General features: G+C 41.8%; 1 protein-coding gene across 1 annotated transcript; it reads left to right on the top strand.

Moving 5' to 3' along the window:
- The first annotated feature begins 7,335 nt into the window (after positions 1-7,335).
- On the top strand, positions 7,336-7,830 carry LOC123470686 (secreted RxLR effector protein 161-like). Its single transcript, XM_045171238.1, has one exon. It carries the CDS (start codon positions 7,336-7,338, stop codon positions 7,828-7,830), a length of 495 nt encoding a protein of 164 aa, XP_045027173.1.
- The last annotated feature ends 11,752 nt before the right edge of the window (positions 7,831-19,582 follow it).

The following is a 19,582-nucleotide window of genomic DNA, read 5'->3' as shown; positions in this document are numbered from 1 at the left end:
AATCTTAACAATTTTCATCTTTATAAATGCACCAGGTAATATCGACTTTATAACAATCCTATTGGATGAGATTTTTTATATACACAAATACAAAACGCTTTTTCATTTATTTATTTTCACATAAGAAGGCAGGAGTGCCCATAATCGAGAAGAGCGGAGGATGGCCCCTTTAAGTCGCCCACTATCTGGGTTAATTCTTCCTCATAATCACTACGGGAACCACCTTGGCGCTGCTGGTAATACCATCGATGTCGACCTTGAAAAACAGAACTTTGAAAAAGCTGGGACTACTCTAGCAGCGGTATGGAGCGAAGTAGTATTTGATGGATATCCTTGTGTTGCTGGATATGTGGATCCGGATTATTATGAATTCAGTCAAGATCGGCTCAACGTGAAAGATCAGTATTGGTTTTCGGAGCATGTTCGCACGAGCCAGTACTTTACACAAATTGTGAAGTGTAAAAATCTAATGTGTTGTAACGAGCCGAGAAGCTCATACTTAGCCGTTGTTCCTACGCGGTTTATTCCTCCTCCGATTCCGTTGATCCAAACTAACAAAAGGTTAAAAGCTTCTGATCGAATTGGGTTTGAAAATTACGTCTTTCCTTCTTTATTTTTATCGCTTCATCTTTCACGTGACTTATTGCCTACTTCAACTAAAGAATTCCAAACGCTCCTTTATGATTTGTACACACCCTCGGTTCAGTCACAGTTATCGGATAGAATTTGCAAAAAATTTTCGCTTCATTTTGCATCGAAAGTTATGTGAAGAGTCACATGATCGTACACAAAAAGAAGACTCAAAACGCCAACGCAGTCGTTGAGAAAGAGATCATCGTCGCAAGAACTAGACCTGTTCGCATCGCAGCGATGCGACAGAGAGAGATGATGGTTCTATCAGATGTTATTGTATCAGATGACACTAATTGCTCCGAAGCAGAGGACGCAGAATGGATTGACAAAGACGAATTGGATATTTCTGGAATCACACCATTTGACGAAAAGCCCTCGATCTTATCGTGCCTAGTTGTGACGCTTGAACAGCCTTTTTCTAATCCGTGGGAGAACGATGAGTGAATTTAAAAAAAACTTATCCTTCCTGAATTGTTTATAACACAGTAACTGCCAATCAATCAATATTTCTGAGCAAATTGTTGTTGTATGTAAAACTTAAAACAGTTGTTAAAATACAGTTTTTTTAACCTTCTATAGCCTACTTTTTGGGATATGGGTATTAGGGGTGGGGGTCTTTGCGTTTACTACTTCCCCCGCTGTCAAGCGGGGGAGAAGACGGGGACATAACACCAGTGGTTTTGGTCGTTTCATTTAGTATTAGACGTTGATGAGGGAGTTCGGCATTATCGGTAGAGTTCGCCGCAGCTTCAGCCAGAATGTTTTCACAGAGCAAAAATTCCGAGTGGTTTTCACTTGTCAAAAATCCGACACAATGACGTTGCTGGGGAGGATTTAAGTCTCCTGTACTGGAAAGAAATGGGGCGACATGTTTGCCTCTGTATAGTTGGCTGCTTCCAGTTGCTTCTTTTTAATTTCATCTCTTTTCAACCTACTTGCATTCAATCTATCATTTTTAGCTTGAATCAATTCGGTTGTTTTTTCACGAATAGCTAAAATAGATATGTGCTAGAGTAAATTAACCATTTAGATAAATATTAAACAGTTTACCCTGTTTATTATGGTAAATATTAATCCACAATTTCTTCACAACCTCAACTTTTGGAGTTTCAATAAACTCCACTATGGGACCCAAAATTTCTTTTCCTCGTGTTGTTTTTTGGGGAAACGGTTTTGGAATATTATCTGGAAAAATCAAGTCAGGAGATCACTTGGCTTCATTTTCTCTAGCAATAAATGAGACAGCATTGCAATTGTTCTTATGAAACAATTGATTGATCTAAATGAAAAGAATAAAAATCAAGTTGCTTAATCTGTAGAGGATGACCAAATCAATTACAAAGGGAAAATGTTCAAACTATTCTCACCAAATATTTAAGTGAGGCGATTCTTGATTCCATTGTCTTCTTATTGTGCTGAGGTTTAATCGGGCCTGGGATATAATTAACAGATTTTCTCTTCTACTCTTTGGTTTATAAGATAAGTTACAGAAGTTAGTTTTGAGGTTTAGATATAGTTCTGAAGAAAATTGAAAAAAAAATTTCTTACCTTAAGATGGTCATACGAGTTTTTTAGATTTTTACCAATCACAACACTAATTTGTTGGTTCTTGAACTGCCCGTCGTCTTCGAAATCATCATCACTAGAAAAACCATGGGACGCCATAGCAAAGAAATTGGTAAGGTAATAAAGATGTTCTGGTTGTTCCACGACCAGCTGAGGTAAATTAAAAACCCTCATCAGTTGTTTCAAGTATTTGAATTTGAATAGTTGTCTCATGCTACTCATATTCTATTTTTTTTTTGAGACCGTTACACAGTTTGCTTGGTGTGAACACACTCAAACTTATTTTAAAAATAGCATAAGGCCCTTACATAGTTTGCTTGGTGTTCACACACTCAAACCCATGTTCAAGAGTAGTCACATCGTTTGCATGGTGTAACACACTCAAACTTATAGTGAAGACTATATACCCTGAATTTTTATACACTCTAAGCCTAGTTGTTTTTTCTTCTCTCTCAAACATGTTATCTTTTTTTTTTCATCTATCTTCTCAGACTCTGGTAAATGGAATTTTTACCAACCAAGCTACAATTGATTGATGGAAGAAAAGAGACGTAACATGTAGAAACTACAAAATGGCTAACAACGAACACAGGCAAAAGAAAAACATTTATGGTTTGGCAACTGGAAGAGAAATGTTGCTAAACATCAAGACCCAGTATGCATCCAACGTGGCCGATCTCGAAGCCAACTGCCTGACAAGCTTATATAACTTCAAGCATGATCCTGGAAAAGACATTATGTGTCACATCAATGGAGTCCTGGCTTTTACCAACAAGCTACGTGAAATTGGGAAGCCCATGGCAGAACTATACATCATCAACATCATTACATCTTCCCTTCCTGAGTCTTACGCCAGAGCACGGTCAAACTGGACAGTGGTTTCTGAAGCTGAACGAACAGTTAACAGCCTAACAAATAAACTGAAGGCAGAAGAGACCATCATTGCCAGCTACCTGAAACCAGCTAAAGAAGACTTGGCTCTCCATGCTTTAGAGCAGCAGACTGACCAAAATGAAAGAATCGCAGGTATTTCTGTCAACAATCAAATTTGTCTATCACAGATAAACCGGGACCATCGTTTCATCCCATCGACAACCGTTCCGATGGTGGAAGGTACCTTCATAAAACAAAGAGAGGCAGGATCAACACATTTCGTTGAGGAAGAGGGGCTTTCAAAGGACCTTCTGGTCCTCCCAAACTCAGAGAAAGTGGACAAGAATACAAATGCCTGTTCTGTGAAGTTGACACACACAAAACGAGAGACTGCAGAAACATGACCAGAGTGAAAAAGGCAAGAAATGAAACCAAAACACAAACTAAAAATCAAAGTTTTTGAAAGAAATAACTGTGTTTTTGAAGTATTTTCTCGTCCCCACTCATTTTTTTTCTCTTTCTCCCTCTTTTCTTCAAAAGCCCTCAGGAGTTTCCAAAGAGGGATTTCGACTGCCTTTGGTGTGAGGATTACACTCATAAGACTATCGACTGTATTGAAATGAAATGGGCAAAAACAGAGGAAACTAGTGAACGTGAGAACAATCATGATGCTGGTGCATCTTATCCTGCATTTGAAAATTTTCAAAACCGAAGCCCGCTAGACTGGTTTTGCAGACTCGGGTGCGTCTCGACACATGACACACAACAAAGCACTGCTACGGAATTTCCAACCAATCACACAAGGTGCATGGACTGTAACCGGCATCAAGAACACAATACTTCATGTTCACGGAATGGGTGAGGTCCATTTAACCACACAGATTGAAGGCGTTGAGCACATACAAATATTTCAAGGCGTGATCTATGTACTAGAAATAGAAATAAACCTATTCTCGATTGCTGCTGCAACTGAAGCGGCAATGACATTCTACATGAACAACGAATTAATCTACAATGGGGAAAGAACCGGTCTTACTCTCTACCATCTCCACGCTAAATCCAACGTCGTCGTCAATGATGTAGCGAGTATTGCCGATCATCTAGACACCATTCCCATAGCACACTGACGCATGGGGCACATAAATATGAGAACACTCCGGCGGATGCACCACAAAAAGATTGTTGACGGCCTGAATCTCACCGACGTAACTCAAGTACAAAAGAACCCACCAATATGCAGCGGATCTGCTAAAGGCAAAATTCACCGGCTGTCATTTTCTGATGGGAGAAGGAAGACATGCATCATCAGAGAATTAATCCATTCCGATGTTTGTGGTCCAATGTCTTATACAGTACCCACCAAACGATTAGGTACACCCCCATTTTTTTAGTGCATTCTTATGGCGCTACATGTCTTAGGAAAACTTAAATATATTTTTACTTTTCTTTTTTCCTCTATCAGAAGAGAAAGTGATTAAAAGTTATCTATACATGACAAAATTGTAGGAGTTTCTATTAGAATATAGTGCATGTTTTTTTAATTATTTTAACTAAAAAAATACTTCCCTATACCCCAAAGTTGGTACACTCAAATGTTTTACAGAGAAAATTATGATTTGTGCTTGCGCCACAAGGGGGTGCTGGGATCAATTTCCAGTGCTTAGGTTTTTTATTTAAACACAGATAGATTTTTCGTATTAAAAAAATTAAAGAAAAAATAATTGTTTACTTTAAGCATAAGAAGAATGAATTTAATCTGTTCTTATTGTTTCCGTAAATAACAAATTCACAGACATTTTTTTATTTTTTTAAAGTATTAATAAACTTGTAGGCATATTGCAACATTATTTATTAGATTTATTTTAATCTGGGTTTAATTTACAAAACGTTTAAAGAAATAGAACAGTGTATAACTATTAATATCGCGTATGGCCGCCTTTGGCTAAAATAACTACTCGGCATCTGTCTTTCATTGTAGCTATGTAGCGCTGCACTATTTGAGGAGTAAGTAATTGCCATGCCCTCTGCAACTCATTCCAAATTGTAGATTCTATCGGATTCTTCTAATCTCGTTTTCACAAAGTCCCACACCTGCTCAATAGGGTTAAGATCGGGGCTTTGAGGGGGCCAAATAATGCGTTTCAAAACACCTACTCAGAAAAACAAAATAAAATAAAATAAAAAAATCAGTGACTACGTGACACATCACCTACCTAATTTTTCTTTTTTGTCTAAATAGCCGCGACATAGAGTGGAGGCATGCTTTGGATCATTGTCTTCTTGGAAAGTAAAACCTTCGCCAAGAAGTTAAAGTCCCCCCGGAACTGCCTAGAATGATAAATACATTTTTTAAATGTTAATAAAAAAATACGGTTACCTATTTTTGGACAACCTTTCGAATAGGGTACACGCATGGAAAATAAAGATTTTGTGTTTTTAACTAGGCTAGGGTAATTTTTCACGGGGATCATTTTTTCGAGAGGTTTGTTACCTCGAAAAAATTTATTTCGTGATATATTTAAGTTTGAAGTTGTATTAGGCTCCTCCTTCCCAAATTTGGCTGTTCAGCCATCTTTGGTAGGAGGAGCCTAATTAGGGCCCCAAACAATGCAGACGACGCTAGAACGGTAAAGTCATTGAAGTCTTTTTGTTAGTGAGCATGAGTAACCATAAGTATTGTGTTGTGAGCACTTGCTCCAACACATTGAGTAATTATAGTGAATTCTTCACTTTCCCGAAAAACAATAAGAAGAGAGCTTTGTGGCTAAATAAAATTGGTTTGAGGCTAATAAATTTTCACCAAAAACACATCTTCATATTTGCAGTCGTCATTTTGACGTAAGTATTGTTCATTTTCGGCATATTGCTTGACATGTGATGTTATATTATAATGTGAATGACATTGTTTTCCTTTTATTATAGTTGAAAAACGACCTTAAAGATTACAACAAATATTGTAATAGTACTGGACGGTACAGTTTCAAGGAACACATAGTTCCACATTTGAATTTGTCGTTAAGTGATGGTAAGTCTGTAATTTACAGAAATTGTATACATAAATTTGTTTAAAGCAGTTGTTCTGCTTTTGTAGATGTGTCATCCACAGAAATTCAGTTATCTGGGGAAAACTATGAAACAGAACTTTGTGCCAGTAAGTTCATGTTACTAAAATTATTTGCTGTTACACCTTTTCTAATTTCTGTGGATGACACATCTACAAAAGCAGTGACAGAAATGTCACTGACGCACAGCTAGTTGGTGTTCATCCAGAAGCGGAACCCGAAAACGAAAAAGAACAAATGCTCCCGCAAGAAAATGATGAAGCTCCTTTACGCAGATCACGCATAACACGCAAAAAGGTAAAATGCCTTGGCTTACCAACATCCGACGACGAGACCAAGAGCGCTATGATGCTTGATAACGACCCGTCGAAGCCTTTCTCCCCGGTAAGCGTCCTAATAATTGATGAACGCCACATTCCAATGAGCTATAAAGAAGCTGTCTCATGCCCTGAAGCTTCTTTTTGGAAAGAAGCAATCAAAGATGAACATCACTCACTCATGGAAAACAAGACTTGGACCATTGCGCAACTGCCAGTCGAGAGAAAAGCCATCAAATGCAAATGGGTTCTTGACTAAAACCGGGTTACAAGGGTGTCGACCCCCGTTACAAGGCGAGGTTAGTAGCATGGGGATACGCTCAATTGTTTGGTGTGGACTACCTGGACACATACGCCCCTGTGGTAAAACACTATTCAATCCGAATAGTTCTTGCCATAATCACCCTGAAAAATTTAGACATGATTCAACTTGATATCAAGACAGCGTTCCTGTACGGAGATCTCCAAGAAGAAATCTACATGAAACAGCTTGAGGGCTATGTTATCACAGGCAAAGAAGATTATGTGTGTCGACTATTAAAGCCGATTTATGATCTCAAGCAGGCCTCACGCTGCAAGTACTCTAAATTCAACGAAGCTATTCTTTTACTAGGATTCACCCGATGCCTACATGACCCCTGTGTGTACTATCGATTTACTGCAAAAGAAGAGTACACTATCATGGTCATTTACGTCGATGATGGATCAGCAGTAACATCCCGGGTGTATTTAACGAAATAATTGAGTTTCTGAAAACTCACTTCAAAGTTCGTTCTTTACCTGCCAACCGCTTTGTCAGACTTAACATCTCCCGGGATCGCCAAAAGCGAACGCTCTCCATTAACCAATCAGACTTTATCAAGAGTATCTCAAAAAGATACGGAATGGACCAGTGCGACCCAATTAATATCCCAGCTAATCCAAACCGCCGACTCAAACCAGAGATGCCCCCTAAGACAGAAGAAGAACGGCATAAAATGAAAAAAGTGCCATATCGGGAATGTATCGGGTCGTTAATGTACTTAATGGTAATGACAAGACCAGACATTGCTTTTTCCATTAATCAAGCTGCAGCTTACGTCTCTGACCCGGGAGAAGAACATTGGACTGCAGTCAACGAAATCTTGGCCTACCTCAGACGAACCATTCATCACGGCATTTGCTATGGCGATTGCCCCAACTCGACTCTACTCGGCTACACAGACGCTGACTGGGCTGGTGAACTCGAAAAACGAAAATCAAGCACTGGTGTCCTATTTCTCTTCAATGGTGGACCAGTATCATATAGCAGTAGACGTCAACGAGCAACAGCCTTATCTACCCGAGATGCTGAGTTCTACGCAGTATGTGAAGGCGCAAAAGAGTCCATCTGGCTATAAAGCCTACTTTTGGAGATCGGTTTTGATGTTGGTCAATTCGATGCGATAGCAAATGTGCACTGGTGCTAACCAACGGTGAAGAAAGCAAAACAGCAAAATACACCGATGTGAAGTATTTTTTCACCCGCGAGCAACAGGAGCTGGGGAATATTCTGGTCACCCACATCCGTGGAAAGGAACAACCGGCCGACATATTTACCAAAACGTTACCTCGAGCGATGTTTGAAAATTATCGCGAAAAAATAGATGTCGGAAGAGTCCGACATATTTAAGAAGACAACTAAAACAGACTAGGCTCGGCAGGTCGGTTAAGTCTATTTAACCAGACCAGGTTAAATTTTTCTACCTCTCTCTCTCTCCCTCTGTCATACAAATGATTTACTTGACTAGTTAGATTTTTTGTTTTGTTTTGTTATTGTTCCTGTTGAGACCAGGAATAACATTTAAATGCATTAACAGGAACAACAACACCAAAACTCAACAGTCACCATGATTTATTTTTCCTTATTCTTTTCCGCCAACTTCAGAAGACCAGGCATTGGAGCATAAACAAACTCCTACAGTTGGCGGTTGCATAACCCTACTATGATTCCCTACCCTACACTTTGTATTAGCAGACGACCCTAGGATTATATCATTGTCATACCAGAGTGTCTACCGACTGTCTCACTTCTCCTTTGGATTCCCTATGGTAACGTAATGCATATCTTTACCTGTATTATCTCTGATGTTTAATAGGCATGTATTCTAATACAAGTGTGATTGTTATCTTCCAAGTAACCGCTGTAGCAATTATTGTCATAACATGCAAGACAGTTTGACGACGTTCACGTACTGGTCTTGAGTTTAGAACAGGTACTGGCTGTAGATCAGGAATACATTCGTTAGACGGCAGATCAGCGGTAGGAGTCACATCCATTTGATCGTCAATAGAACTGATTTGATCTTTATGGGAATTAAAGACATCTATATCTTGTTGATTATCCAATAGATCGAGATTAGATTGGCTAGCAAGACGAGAAATACACTGATCAAGGAAAATCACAACCCGACTGGTCTTAATTTTTCAAGTCATAGGATCCCAGCAACGGAAAAACTTGGAAGCATCAGAATTCCCAAGGTAAATGTAGAGAGTACCCTTAGGATCAAGTTTACGTCTATCTTCCTTTTGAATGAGAATGTAAACATAAGAGCAAAAAATACCCAACGTTGAAACATTCGGCTTGCGCTTGTACCACGCCTCATAAGGTGTGATGACAGTGCAGGTGCTAGAGAGAACACGATTCAAAACATAAATAGGACATAAACAGTCTCAGCCCATAGTTCCAACGGGAGTACACGATTTGCGTACAAAAAAGTTCGCGCTGCTTCGACAATTGTCCTGTTGTCGCGTTCCGCAACTCTATTTTGTTGCGGTGTGCGAGGAGCACTAGTGTCATGGCGAATTCCTTTCTTCCGTAACCATGATTGAAACGTATTATCTTCATATTCACCCCCATTGTCGGTTCGTAGAACACAGACAACTTGGCCAGTTTCCGTATGTAGCTGACTGACATATTCTTGGAAACATTGAGCAACTTCTGACAAAGAACGGTTTGGAAACACAAGTCTACATTCATTTTTCCGAGGATGCAGCCATGACAAGGTGACGTTGATAGTGGAGCATCCTGTGATAAAGTCAGACCATTGACAGCTCCATTGGCAGCCATTTTCTTTATGATGTCGTTACTGATGTGCCCAAGTCGAGAATGCAAGTCGGCATAGTTGTTCTTGAATGGAAGGGCTACTACAGCTACATCTTCATCTTTCCGAGGAACTGAGATGTTCAGATGATAAAGAGAGAGACCGCCACGACTCCCAACTATGACATTGACTTGGTTGCAAAAGAATAGTTCTTCACAACGAATGAAGTGTACATCCTAACCGAGATTCGTAACAGCAGCTATTGAAAACAGATTGATTCCCAGCTCGGGGGCGAAAAGGACGTGTTGGATAGTTAAATGATGATTTGAGCCATTTAGTGTAGTAACAAATACTATGTCTCATTCTCCGAGCACCTTTACACTAACTCCGTTAATTCCACCAATCGACTGAGATCCGGGTTTTATAGGGGCAAAAGTTTTGAACATCCATCGTTGACTGCACATGTGCACTGTAGTACCAGAGTCAGCAAACCAGTCCGAGTTGCCCATCGAGCTAACACTTGGAGACATGTGGAACGGGGAAACAGATATGCTGACGTTCAAGATACGAAGGCAGCCCAGCCATGACGTTCTCACCAAAAAGAACTTCCTTAGTATTATATCCAGTGTCTAACGACCCGTTGGGACTCGTCGCTCCTGTTGTTTTCTTAATGAAGTCACTTCTGCAAAATAAATGGACGTACGAGAATAGGATCGGCTGGGACGACCCTATCCCCGAAGAATTAGGCCGACGCTTTCACTACTGGTACGAGCATCTGGATAACCTAGACTTACTGACGGTAACAAGATGTTTTCGAGATCAACGTGAATGTTGGACGCAGAAGAATCTACATGTATTCACGGATGCAAGCACAAAAAGATTCAGAGCTGTGGCGTATTTCGGTTTCGCCTTCGAGGACCAATCGATCAACGTATCCTTCGGCATGGCTTAAACTCACGTAACACCAGTAAAAGGACTCACGATCCCAAGATTGGAGTTGCAGGCTACTGTAGAATGCTTTAACATCGCCCTAGTAATCTGTCGGGAGCTCGAATATGATTTACGTGAAATTACTTTCCACACCGACTCTTAAACCATCTTACGTTGGATCCATTCCCGCACTTGCCGATTTGAAACCTTCGTAAACAATCGGATGGAAAAGATCCTCCGGAACACAAATCAAAGACAATGGCGTCACGTTTCTTGAACTAACAATCCCAAGGACCTGTGTAGTCGTGGCATCGACCCGAAGAACGTCGAAGATTTGGTGAAATTCCACGGAGGTCCATCATTCTTGAAACTCGATCCGTCGGAGTGGGATGTTTGGGAAAAGATCGCAGAGCCAGAGGAGAGTGACTTAAACGTAATTCGAGTCTTCGCTGTCAAAACGGAGAACGAAAAACACTCGATTGATGACTGTGTAAGAAGATATTCCAGCTTACAGAAGATCCAAAGAGTTATCGCTTGGTGCAGGAGGTTCACGACCAACGCTAGAGCAAAGATGGGAATTTGCAAGCCAACCGTGGGAGAGTTGACGGCCGAAGAAATGTTGACGGCCGAAGAAATGTTGACGGCCCTCCCACTCTGCATTAAACGTACTCAGGAACTGGCATTTGCAGAAGAAATCTACGCTTTAAGAAAGAGCTTGGAGTTGCTTCTGAAGTCGAAACTACGCACGATCAGCTCTTTCCTGGATGAAGCAGGACAGCTACGTGTAGGCGGACGTATACTGCAGGCTCCAGTTGATTATTCCACAAAGCATCCCATCCTGCTTCCAGCCGATCAATTCGTGACGCAGCGGATTGTATGGGATCAGCATACGCGGAATCTCCACATCAAATCTGAAAGATTGCTTGCGGATTTACGTACACGTTACTGGATAATCTCTGGACGTAACGTCATCAAATCGGTTGTCAACACCTGCTGGCCGTGCAATCGGATATCATCGAAACCCATTCCACCACTCATGGCATCGTTACCAGTTCACTGGCTTACTCCCTATCTTCCACCTTTCCCCTACACGGGAGTCGATTACTACGGGCCCCTAACGGAGCGAGTTGGTGGAAGAGGACGTAGACATGAAAAACGTTGGGTCTGTCTGTTCACTTGTCTAACAACAAGAGCCGTTCACTTAGAAGTATCCGAAGGTCTCAGTCTCGAGGAATTTCTTCTTTCTTCTTATTTTTAAGTCTACGTGGAAAGCCGAAAGTCATCTACAGTGATAATGGTACCAATCTCGTCGCTGGAGAACAGGAACTTCGCCAGGCTCTAACGGAACTGGTGAATCAACATCAAGAGCTACAAGCCAAATTAGCTTGCCAACAGATTAATTGGCATTTCTCCCCTCCCCCTCACGGACCCCATTTTGGCGGAGTCTGGGAGAGATTTGTTCAATCATGCAAAAGAGCTATTAAAGTCAGTGTGGGAAACCGTCTTGTCACCGACAAAGTCCTCCGAACGGTGATCGCAGAAGTGGCAGCCCTCTTAAATGCCTGGCCACAAACGCACCTCAGTATGGATCCAGAAGACCATGACCCGTTGACGCCGAATCACTTTCTACATGGGGGAACCCGGCCGTACATTCCGTTAAAACTGGGAGATGCAGAGTACTTAGACGTACCAGCAAAGAAGTTTCTTCAAAGTCAAGCCATCATACAACATTTTTGGAACAGATGGTTTCGTGAATACGTTCCACACCTTACAGAAAGAACAAAATGGACTGAGAATCGGCCAAACGTTATCGTCAGAGACTTGGTACTCGTCATCGAACAGAATACCTTACGGGGACAATGGCCATTAGGAAAGATGATCGAGGTTCTACCCAGCGAATCGGATAACGTTGTTAGAGTGGTAAAATTCCAGATCAGCAACCACAAAAACCCCTGTATTCGTCCAGTGACGAAGCTCTGTGTTATGGCTACGGCCAAAGAGCAGGACGTTTACGTAAAAAATGAAAAATATTGGGTCGTCTGAGTCAAAATTGGGGTCGTGAAGTCAAACTTTTAATGTAAATAGTCAACTATTGTATAAAAGTAAATGAAAAATTGTTATAATATGTAAAAACTGTCAAGTGTCAAAATGCTAGAAGTATAAAATGTAAAAATATAATCAATATAAAATATGTACAAACTGTATAAAAATATGTAGACCCAAAAACACAAAGTAAAAATTTCCGACTGCAACGCCATCTAAATCTAGTTCAAAGGACAAAGGCCAAAATCAGGTCGCCTACTATTTAGCCCTTGACCGCTTAGGGAAGCCGTTTAGTTTCTTACGAACAGTAGACTTGAGTATTAGTACCTTTGACTCTTATGCTAACAACACGTGAAAGCGACCTTTTCCGACTCATCATCATGGCTGAAAATCCATCTCCATCCATCGCATCCATCCAAGAACAATTGAAGAAGTCTCGTGAACGTCAGGAGGAATGCGCAACCAACCCTCAGCGTCACCGGAAAGACCTCCTAATGGCCCGAACGCAAGCTATCGACTTGGCTCTGGCCCACCAAAAGACCGTTGTCCAGCTCAACGAGGAGCTAGAGGACAACGCTAAAGACATCAAGAACGTGTACGTCCACTTCATCTCGGAACAGGAAACTATTCTCAACAGCTGCGTTGGAGCCCTCCTGAAAGAAAGGAAGAAGACAGCAGCAGCCCAGCCGGAAGCCCCACAGTTCGTCGCGTCTTTGCACACTCCAACCATTCTCTGTTTCTTGAGGACATACCTCGACAAATCGGCAATGTAAGCTTGCGGTCACAAGATATTGGAGTGTGAAGACTTCATGTTGAGGACCAACCGGGAGCGGATTGAGCTTCTTTTCTCTCAACATCGGTGCTTTGGATGCTTCCTTCCATTATCTGTCGCCGGGCACTTGAAGCTGGCAGACTGCCCTCACCCACGCTGATAGCTTGGTTGGTACTCGAGTAGTGGACTGTATGACTACGAGTATATTTGGTCAATCACGATAATCAAATATACGAATTCTACCATCAATCTAGAACATGAAAGCAGTTAGTCAAGTATCAATCAGCACGTTATAGTGAGTATTTACCTAGCAGAGCTAGCTTGGATGGGGAATAAAAGAATACGATATAAGTGGGCCACTCCAACACAGTGGGTGAACACCAGGTCAGTGGGGAGAACCCCTAATACAGCAACTGAGAGAACACATAATTAAATACCATAGACAAGGATAGATTTTAACACGTGATTGACTAGTACATTGCTTACTGGTCCGTCCGTACAAAACCCTTCAACTCTAGTCAAACCTCAAGGTCAACTTCTAGTCACGTCTTATCCAATTCTAGTCGGGGCTATACTATTCTAGTCAGAGCTGTACAGGGAAAAGAAGTTATTACATGTTAAACAATTAGACACCGTTTTAAATGGAAAATACCTGCGTCAATCGAGCTGTAAGAATAGTAATAGACACTGGGGAATTCGGAAATGGACACAGCGAGTGACATCCTTGAAAGAGGATGGGAGATGATGGGAAGGGCTAAACAGCACCCGCTGGTGGCCCCAATACAAAAAAATAAAATTAAACAGCTAAATCGGATCCGCCGAACCACACGCTATTATGCCATGTGCGAGAATAAGGATCATAACCAGATCCTTTGTGCCCCCGAAAACGTACCAAGCAACTATCCCGGAGTAGACACGTGGACGTGGGCCACTATCCGTAACGATACCAGAAGACTACCTATCTCTTTTGTTTTTGCTCTCTTTTGTATGGGTTTTGGGTTTTTTTACTATTGTTAAGTACCTGTGAACAGGTGGGCCCGCTTTCACCTACGGTGAATTTGTACTAATGTTCTGTTTTTTCACAGATGTTGGCGATTACAACAGACAACGCTAGCTCAAACGAAATGTTCATTAATATATTGTGCATTTGACGAAAAATAATTCCCGGCCGTTCCAGAAAGATCTATGGATCCGTTGCTTTGCACACGTGATTAACCTCTGTGTGAAAAGTGCCCTTGAATCAATGTCAACATTGATTGAAAAGGTGAAACCTTTTTTAATATTAATAAGCCCAACTGATACTTATTGGCATTTTCAGGCCCGAAATCTCGTTGTATCAATCCGAACTTCTCCACAAAGGATTGCCAAATTCAAGAAAATCCTGCAAGCATGTGGTGTTCAATTGCAAGACGTGGAGTATGAAGAAGACGAACTCCTTTATGCTGAAGAAAACATTATTGATCACGATCTGTTATCCATTTGGGATTGCCCAACAAGATGGAATTCCACATTTTTCTTCCTAAAACGAGCTTTAAAACTAAGCAATGCTCTTGATGAAATTGCAAAGAATCATGACCTTAGGAAAAACGAATTTCAAGCAAATTAGTGCCACATTCTACAAGAAGTTTTCGATTTCCTGAAGAGTTTCACTCTTATCACAACATACATTGAGGAAACGAGTTATCCAATCTTGTCTCTAGTTGTCCCTTTGTACAACAAATTGCTAAATCTCCTTGAGGATGTGAAACTAGACCGAAGTAACCACCAGCTCATAAGAAAGGGTACTGCCGCCGGTTTGCACAAGTTGCCCAATTATTACGACAAGGCCTCTCCAATTGTTATGATTGCAACCTTTCTGGGTCCTCGTTGTAAACTGGAATATTTTGAGAATCATGGGTGGAATTGTGGTGGTGAGAATGAAAATGCATTCACACAATTAGATGCTGACAATGTTGATCTCATGTCGAGTAGAGTAAAACCAGCGTAAGTTTTTTTTTTAATTGAATTAGATCCATTGATTAACTTACTAAGCACAGCTCGTTTTTTTTTAGGATTGATCTTATGTGGAAATCCTATAATTTGCCATCTGACAGCCAAACAACGATTGACGGTGATCCCAAAGACGCAAGTTCAAGTTAAAATCCAAGACGGATCATTCTTTCATAGCTAATATCATATCTGCAAAAACTACTGAATCAAAAACAGATGAATTGAAACAGTATGCGAATGAGGAGACCGAGCCCAGTAACTGTAATCCGAGCGATATACTAAGTTAGTGGGCCAAAAGGTCTAAAAGATGGCCTAAATTATCAAACATGGCTAGAGACATAGTATTCCAGCCACTAGCGCAGGCAGTGAGAGAATCTTCGGTCCACTAAGAGGTTTTTTGACAAATTCCGTTTTCTTTGGTAATTCGGGCGAAATTACTGTGATGGCACAGAGAGACAAGTCCTGTTGAGCAGCTACGTTGGTTCCTTCTTACAAAAGGATCGCGAGAAAGCAGCTGACAAACCAGTAACCCAACCGGACGCCCCGCGGCTCGTCGCGCCTCAACATACCGCGTCCATCCTCTGCTTACTGAGGGCCCACCTCGGCAAGTCTGGTATGTTGGCTTGTGGCCGGAAAATCTTCGAATGTGAGGACTTTATGACGAGGACGAACTGGCAGCGACTGGAGTTACTCTTCGCCCAACACCGCTGCTTCGGATGTTTCCTGCCGTTGTTCGTGGCTGGGCATTTGAAACTCTCTGACTGCCCTCCTCCGCGTCATTGTGCAATGTGCATTACCTCGGATCACCACCAGATTCTATGCGCAGCCCGACGGGCCTACCAAGAAATCATCCCGGAATAGACGTTGACGTGTGCCTTTGCCAGTTGTGGAACTGAATTTTTTTTTTCTGTTTTTTCCGCTTTTTTTGTGTGTGTTTGTCTTTTCTTTTTCTTATTTTTTTCTTCTAAGAAGTTGGGTTTTTTGTTGTTGTTGTTTATTACCTGTGGACAGGTGGGCCCACTGTCACTTGCAGTGCAGCCCCCACGGGCAGGATTGTAGGTGACAAGGGCCTTCTTATATTCGTTAACGTGTTAAGTTGCTATCGCCCCTCTTAAGTCGGTGTCCTGCAGTAATTTGTATGACGTAGGCAAGCACGGCTTGTCTACCCCCCCCCCCCCCTCCGTAATTGTAACAAAGTAATATTCAGTTTCCCCTCTCTCTCATATACTGGTGTTCAATTTTCTCTGGCCACCTTAAAACGAAGAAATACAGTTTGTTTAAACCCCACCCGTCATTTATCACTCATCTTGTCATCACCCTCATCGCTGATCCGACGTCTCCAATGCACGTGAGCGTTCGGAACAGTAGTATTAAAATACTTTAACTTATGATACACTAAAGTAATTTATTTCATACTTGTTTATGTAAATTTATTTCATACTTATAATGTAAATTAAACAGTATACTGGTTATTAAGTTTAGTAAAGATTAGTAATTCATCTTATAGTCTGACAAAAATGTTGTTTAGTAATGCATAAAATCGGTCGGAACACTGGACAACAAATATTGGAATATTTATTGGAACATATTCATTTTCCCCGTGCTTTCTTATGGCACTACGTCATTTTTCATTGTTTTTTTTTTTCGCCAAATTAGAGAGAGTGATTTTTCGCCCAGTGGGACTGCCACCTGTCGACAAATAAGTTTCTGCGTGGAGTGAAACTTATTAACTTGAAACTTATTTCCGCCCCCACCGGGCGGAAAATCACTCTTCGCTCCGACCACCTCGACCCAAAACCTCCGTCTTTATTTTCATAGTAATTCCCGCAAGAGGGAACCCCTTTTCTGAGAGGGAAAATAGCCATAGTGGAGGAACCAGAGGTCTATGACTCTGGTATTGATATTTTGGGCAATTGGTAAATGGTCAGTACTCTTAGAATAAGGAAAAACTTTCTTCAGAAGGGAAAAAACATTACGTTGAAAAATAAATAGGGATGGTAGATAGCGGTGCCATAAGGGTCTAATCGGGGATTGAAATCGGACTGGCCTTTCGATTATAATCGGGGATGGCACCGAGCACTGAAATCCCCGCACTGAAATCCCCGCACTGGATCGACTAAAAAGCTCTCCGATTGGTGCGGGGCCGAGCGCTAATTAATATTGGCCCCATGGCCAAGGGCTCCCTGTTTCTCGAAAACCCGGAATACACGTGGATCGTCGACAAAAATAGGCACCCATGGGCGATCCGGGTAGCCTATTTGCTAAAATGGGTAGGCTGAACCGGTTTTGATGGGTAAACGGGTATAACCATCACTATCTTGAAACATGGTGGCTGGAATGGCGCCAAGTTTTAAAAAAACAGGAGGGTAGCAAAAAAAATTCTGAGAAAACGCCATCTAGTGGTGGAAAATGAAAGCACGAGAATAAATTCCGGGAAAACCCGTGTAATCGGGCAAAAAACAGGGTAAACGGGTAGGAAATCAGGGCTTATCGTGTTTTGAAACCGGGTAATGCAACCGGTTTCAAAATTGTGTTTCCCACGTTAACATGGTTACCCATTAAAACATGGTTACCCATGTTCGTTCCATTTCAGAATGCAAGAAGGGAAAGAAGTCTGACTGGAACAAACATGGTTACCCATGTTCGTTCCATTTCAGAGTACAATATTTACATAATTGTAATTAAACTTTTCTTCTATAATAAAAATAAATAAGTTATTCAGCCGATAAATGCAAGCACAAATATCTATACAATAATCATAGTCAATTAAAAATACCTATGTTCTTAACGATCCTTCAGCTGCAACAAATAAGCAAATCCGTGCGTAACTGGATTGGGAGTCCTTTTGTTGCTGGATGAGGAGTTCCTATGTCGTAAAGAACACTCGAAAAAAAAAGAAAACAAAAAGATTCCAAACGTCTATTACCCGGGAGTTCGAACGTCGATTGCCTGAGAGTCCACTCGTCGTTTAACTGGGGTCGTATTCCGAACGTCGACTTAGACTTGACTGGGACTTGACTTTAATGCTCGACTTTTGAGTTTTCAAGTCCGAGTTTCTTACTTGAATTGAAATTTTTGAGTTCGGAATTCAACTTCGGTTAAAGTCTGAAAATTTTTTCAAGTCAAGTAGGAAAAACGCCTAAGTCAAGTCCAAGTCAAGTCTAAGTCGACGTTCGGAATACGACCCCTGGTCGAGTATTCTGCTAATTGGGTTCAGCAACATTTTGTTGTTGTGTCCAAAGGTCGGGAACCACTAGTCCTGAAGTCGATGGGCAGATGTCCTGGCGTCGTGTGCCAGATGTCCAAGTGTCGGAAACCTGCAACCAAAAGTCGTTTACCCTGGAGTCCTTTTGGTAACTCGCCCATAAGAGTGCATGCCCTAGCCTCTAGGGCTCGGCCACGCCCCGCGTCGTTTTTTCCTGACTATCGGCATTTGGGTCGACTTCCGGGGAAAACCGGTGCAAGGGAAAGAAGCTAATCGGTTCCAAAAACCCGGTTTCTGATTACCCGAAATTTGCCCGATTCTTACACAGAAATTTATTTAAGCTTAAAATTAGGGTAATTCATCGCATTTTTTATGGTTTTGTAATTTGGTGCCACGCATCCGCCATTTCTTCAAGATGTCGCCGGGTCTATCGGTTTCTCCGGGTATTTTGAACCGAACCGAACCGCTGGAAAACTACCTACCCGGGTCGCAACCGATCAGCCATTTTTCGGATAGGTCAGTGCAGTTTTTTGGGGTTCAGGTAATCGGGGCCGAGCCCTTTATGGGGCCAGAGTAATAGTATTCTATTACTCTGCTATTACTCTGCTCTGATGGGTAGGGCTAGGCCCCGGTTCTCGAAAACCCGGCTTACCCGCGGTTCGTCGCCAAAAAAAGTCGCCCATGAGCGATCCGGGTAGTCTATTTGCCAAAGTGGGTAGGCTGGGCGGATTTGATGGGAAAACCGGGTATACCCACCGCCATCTTGGAAAATGGTAGCTTGCAAAGCCCCAGGTTAAATTAAAAGGGAGGGTAGCAAAAAAAAATTTTTGTGGCGGGAAATTCAAAGGGCGTCACTTGATTTCAGGGAAAAACTCGGGTAATCGGGTAGGAAATCGGGGATAACCGGGTTTTGAACCCGGGTAATGGAAACGGTCTTCGAAATTGTGTTACCCACATGGTACCCGGGTAGGTAGTGGGCACAAAGTCTTAGGAACCGTTACCCACCGGATCCAATTTTTTTTCCGAGAAGACCTACCCATTCGCCCAAATACCTACCCATTGGACACGGGGCCGAGCCCTACTGATGGGGCTCTTCGCTGAGAGAAGCCTCTAGGAAATCTGGCAATCAC

The sequence above is a fragment of the Daphnia magna genome, linkage group LG3 (genome assembly GCF_020631705.1).
Source record: "Daphnia magna isolate NIES linkage group LG3, ASM2063170v1.1, whole genome shotgun sequence".
NCBI classification, from domain to species: domain Eukaryota; kingdom Metazoa; phylum Arthropoda; class Branchiopoda; order Diplostraca; family Daphniidae; genus Daphnia; species Daphnia magna.
Note: the sequence above shows the minus strand (reverse complement) of the source record. Positions and strands in the feature narration are given on the sequence as shown.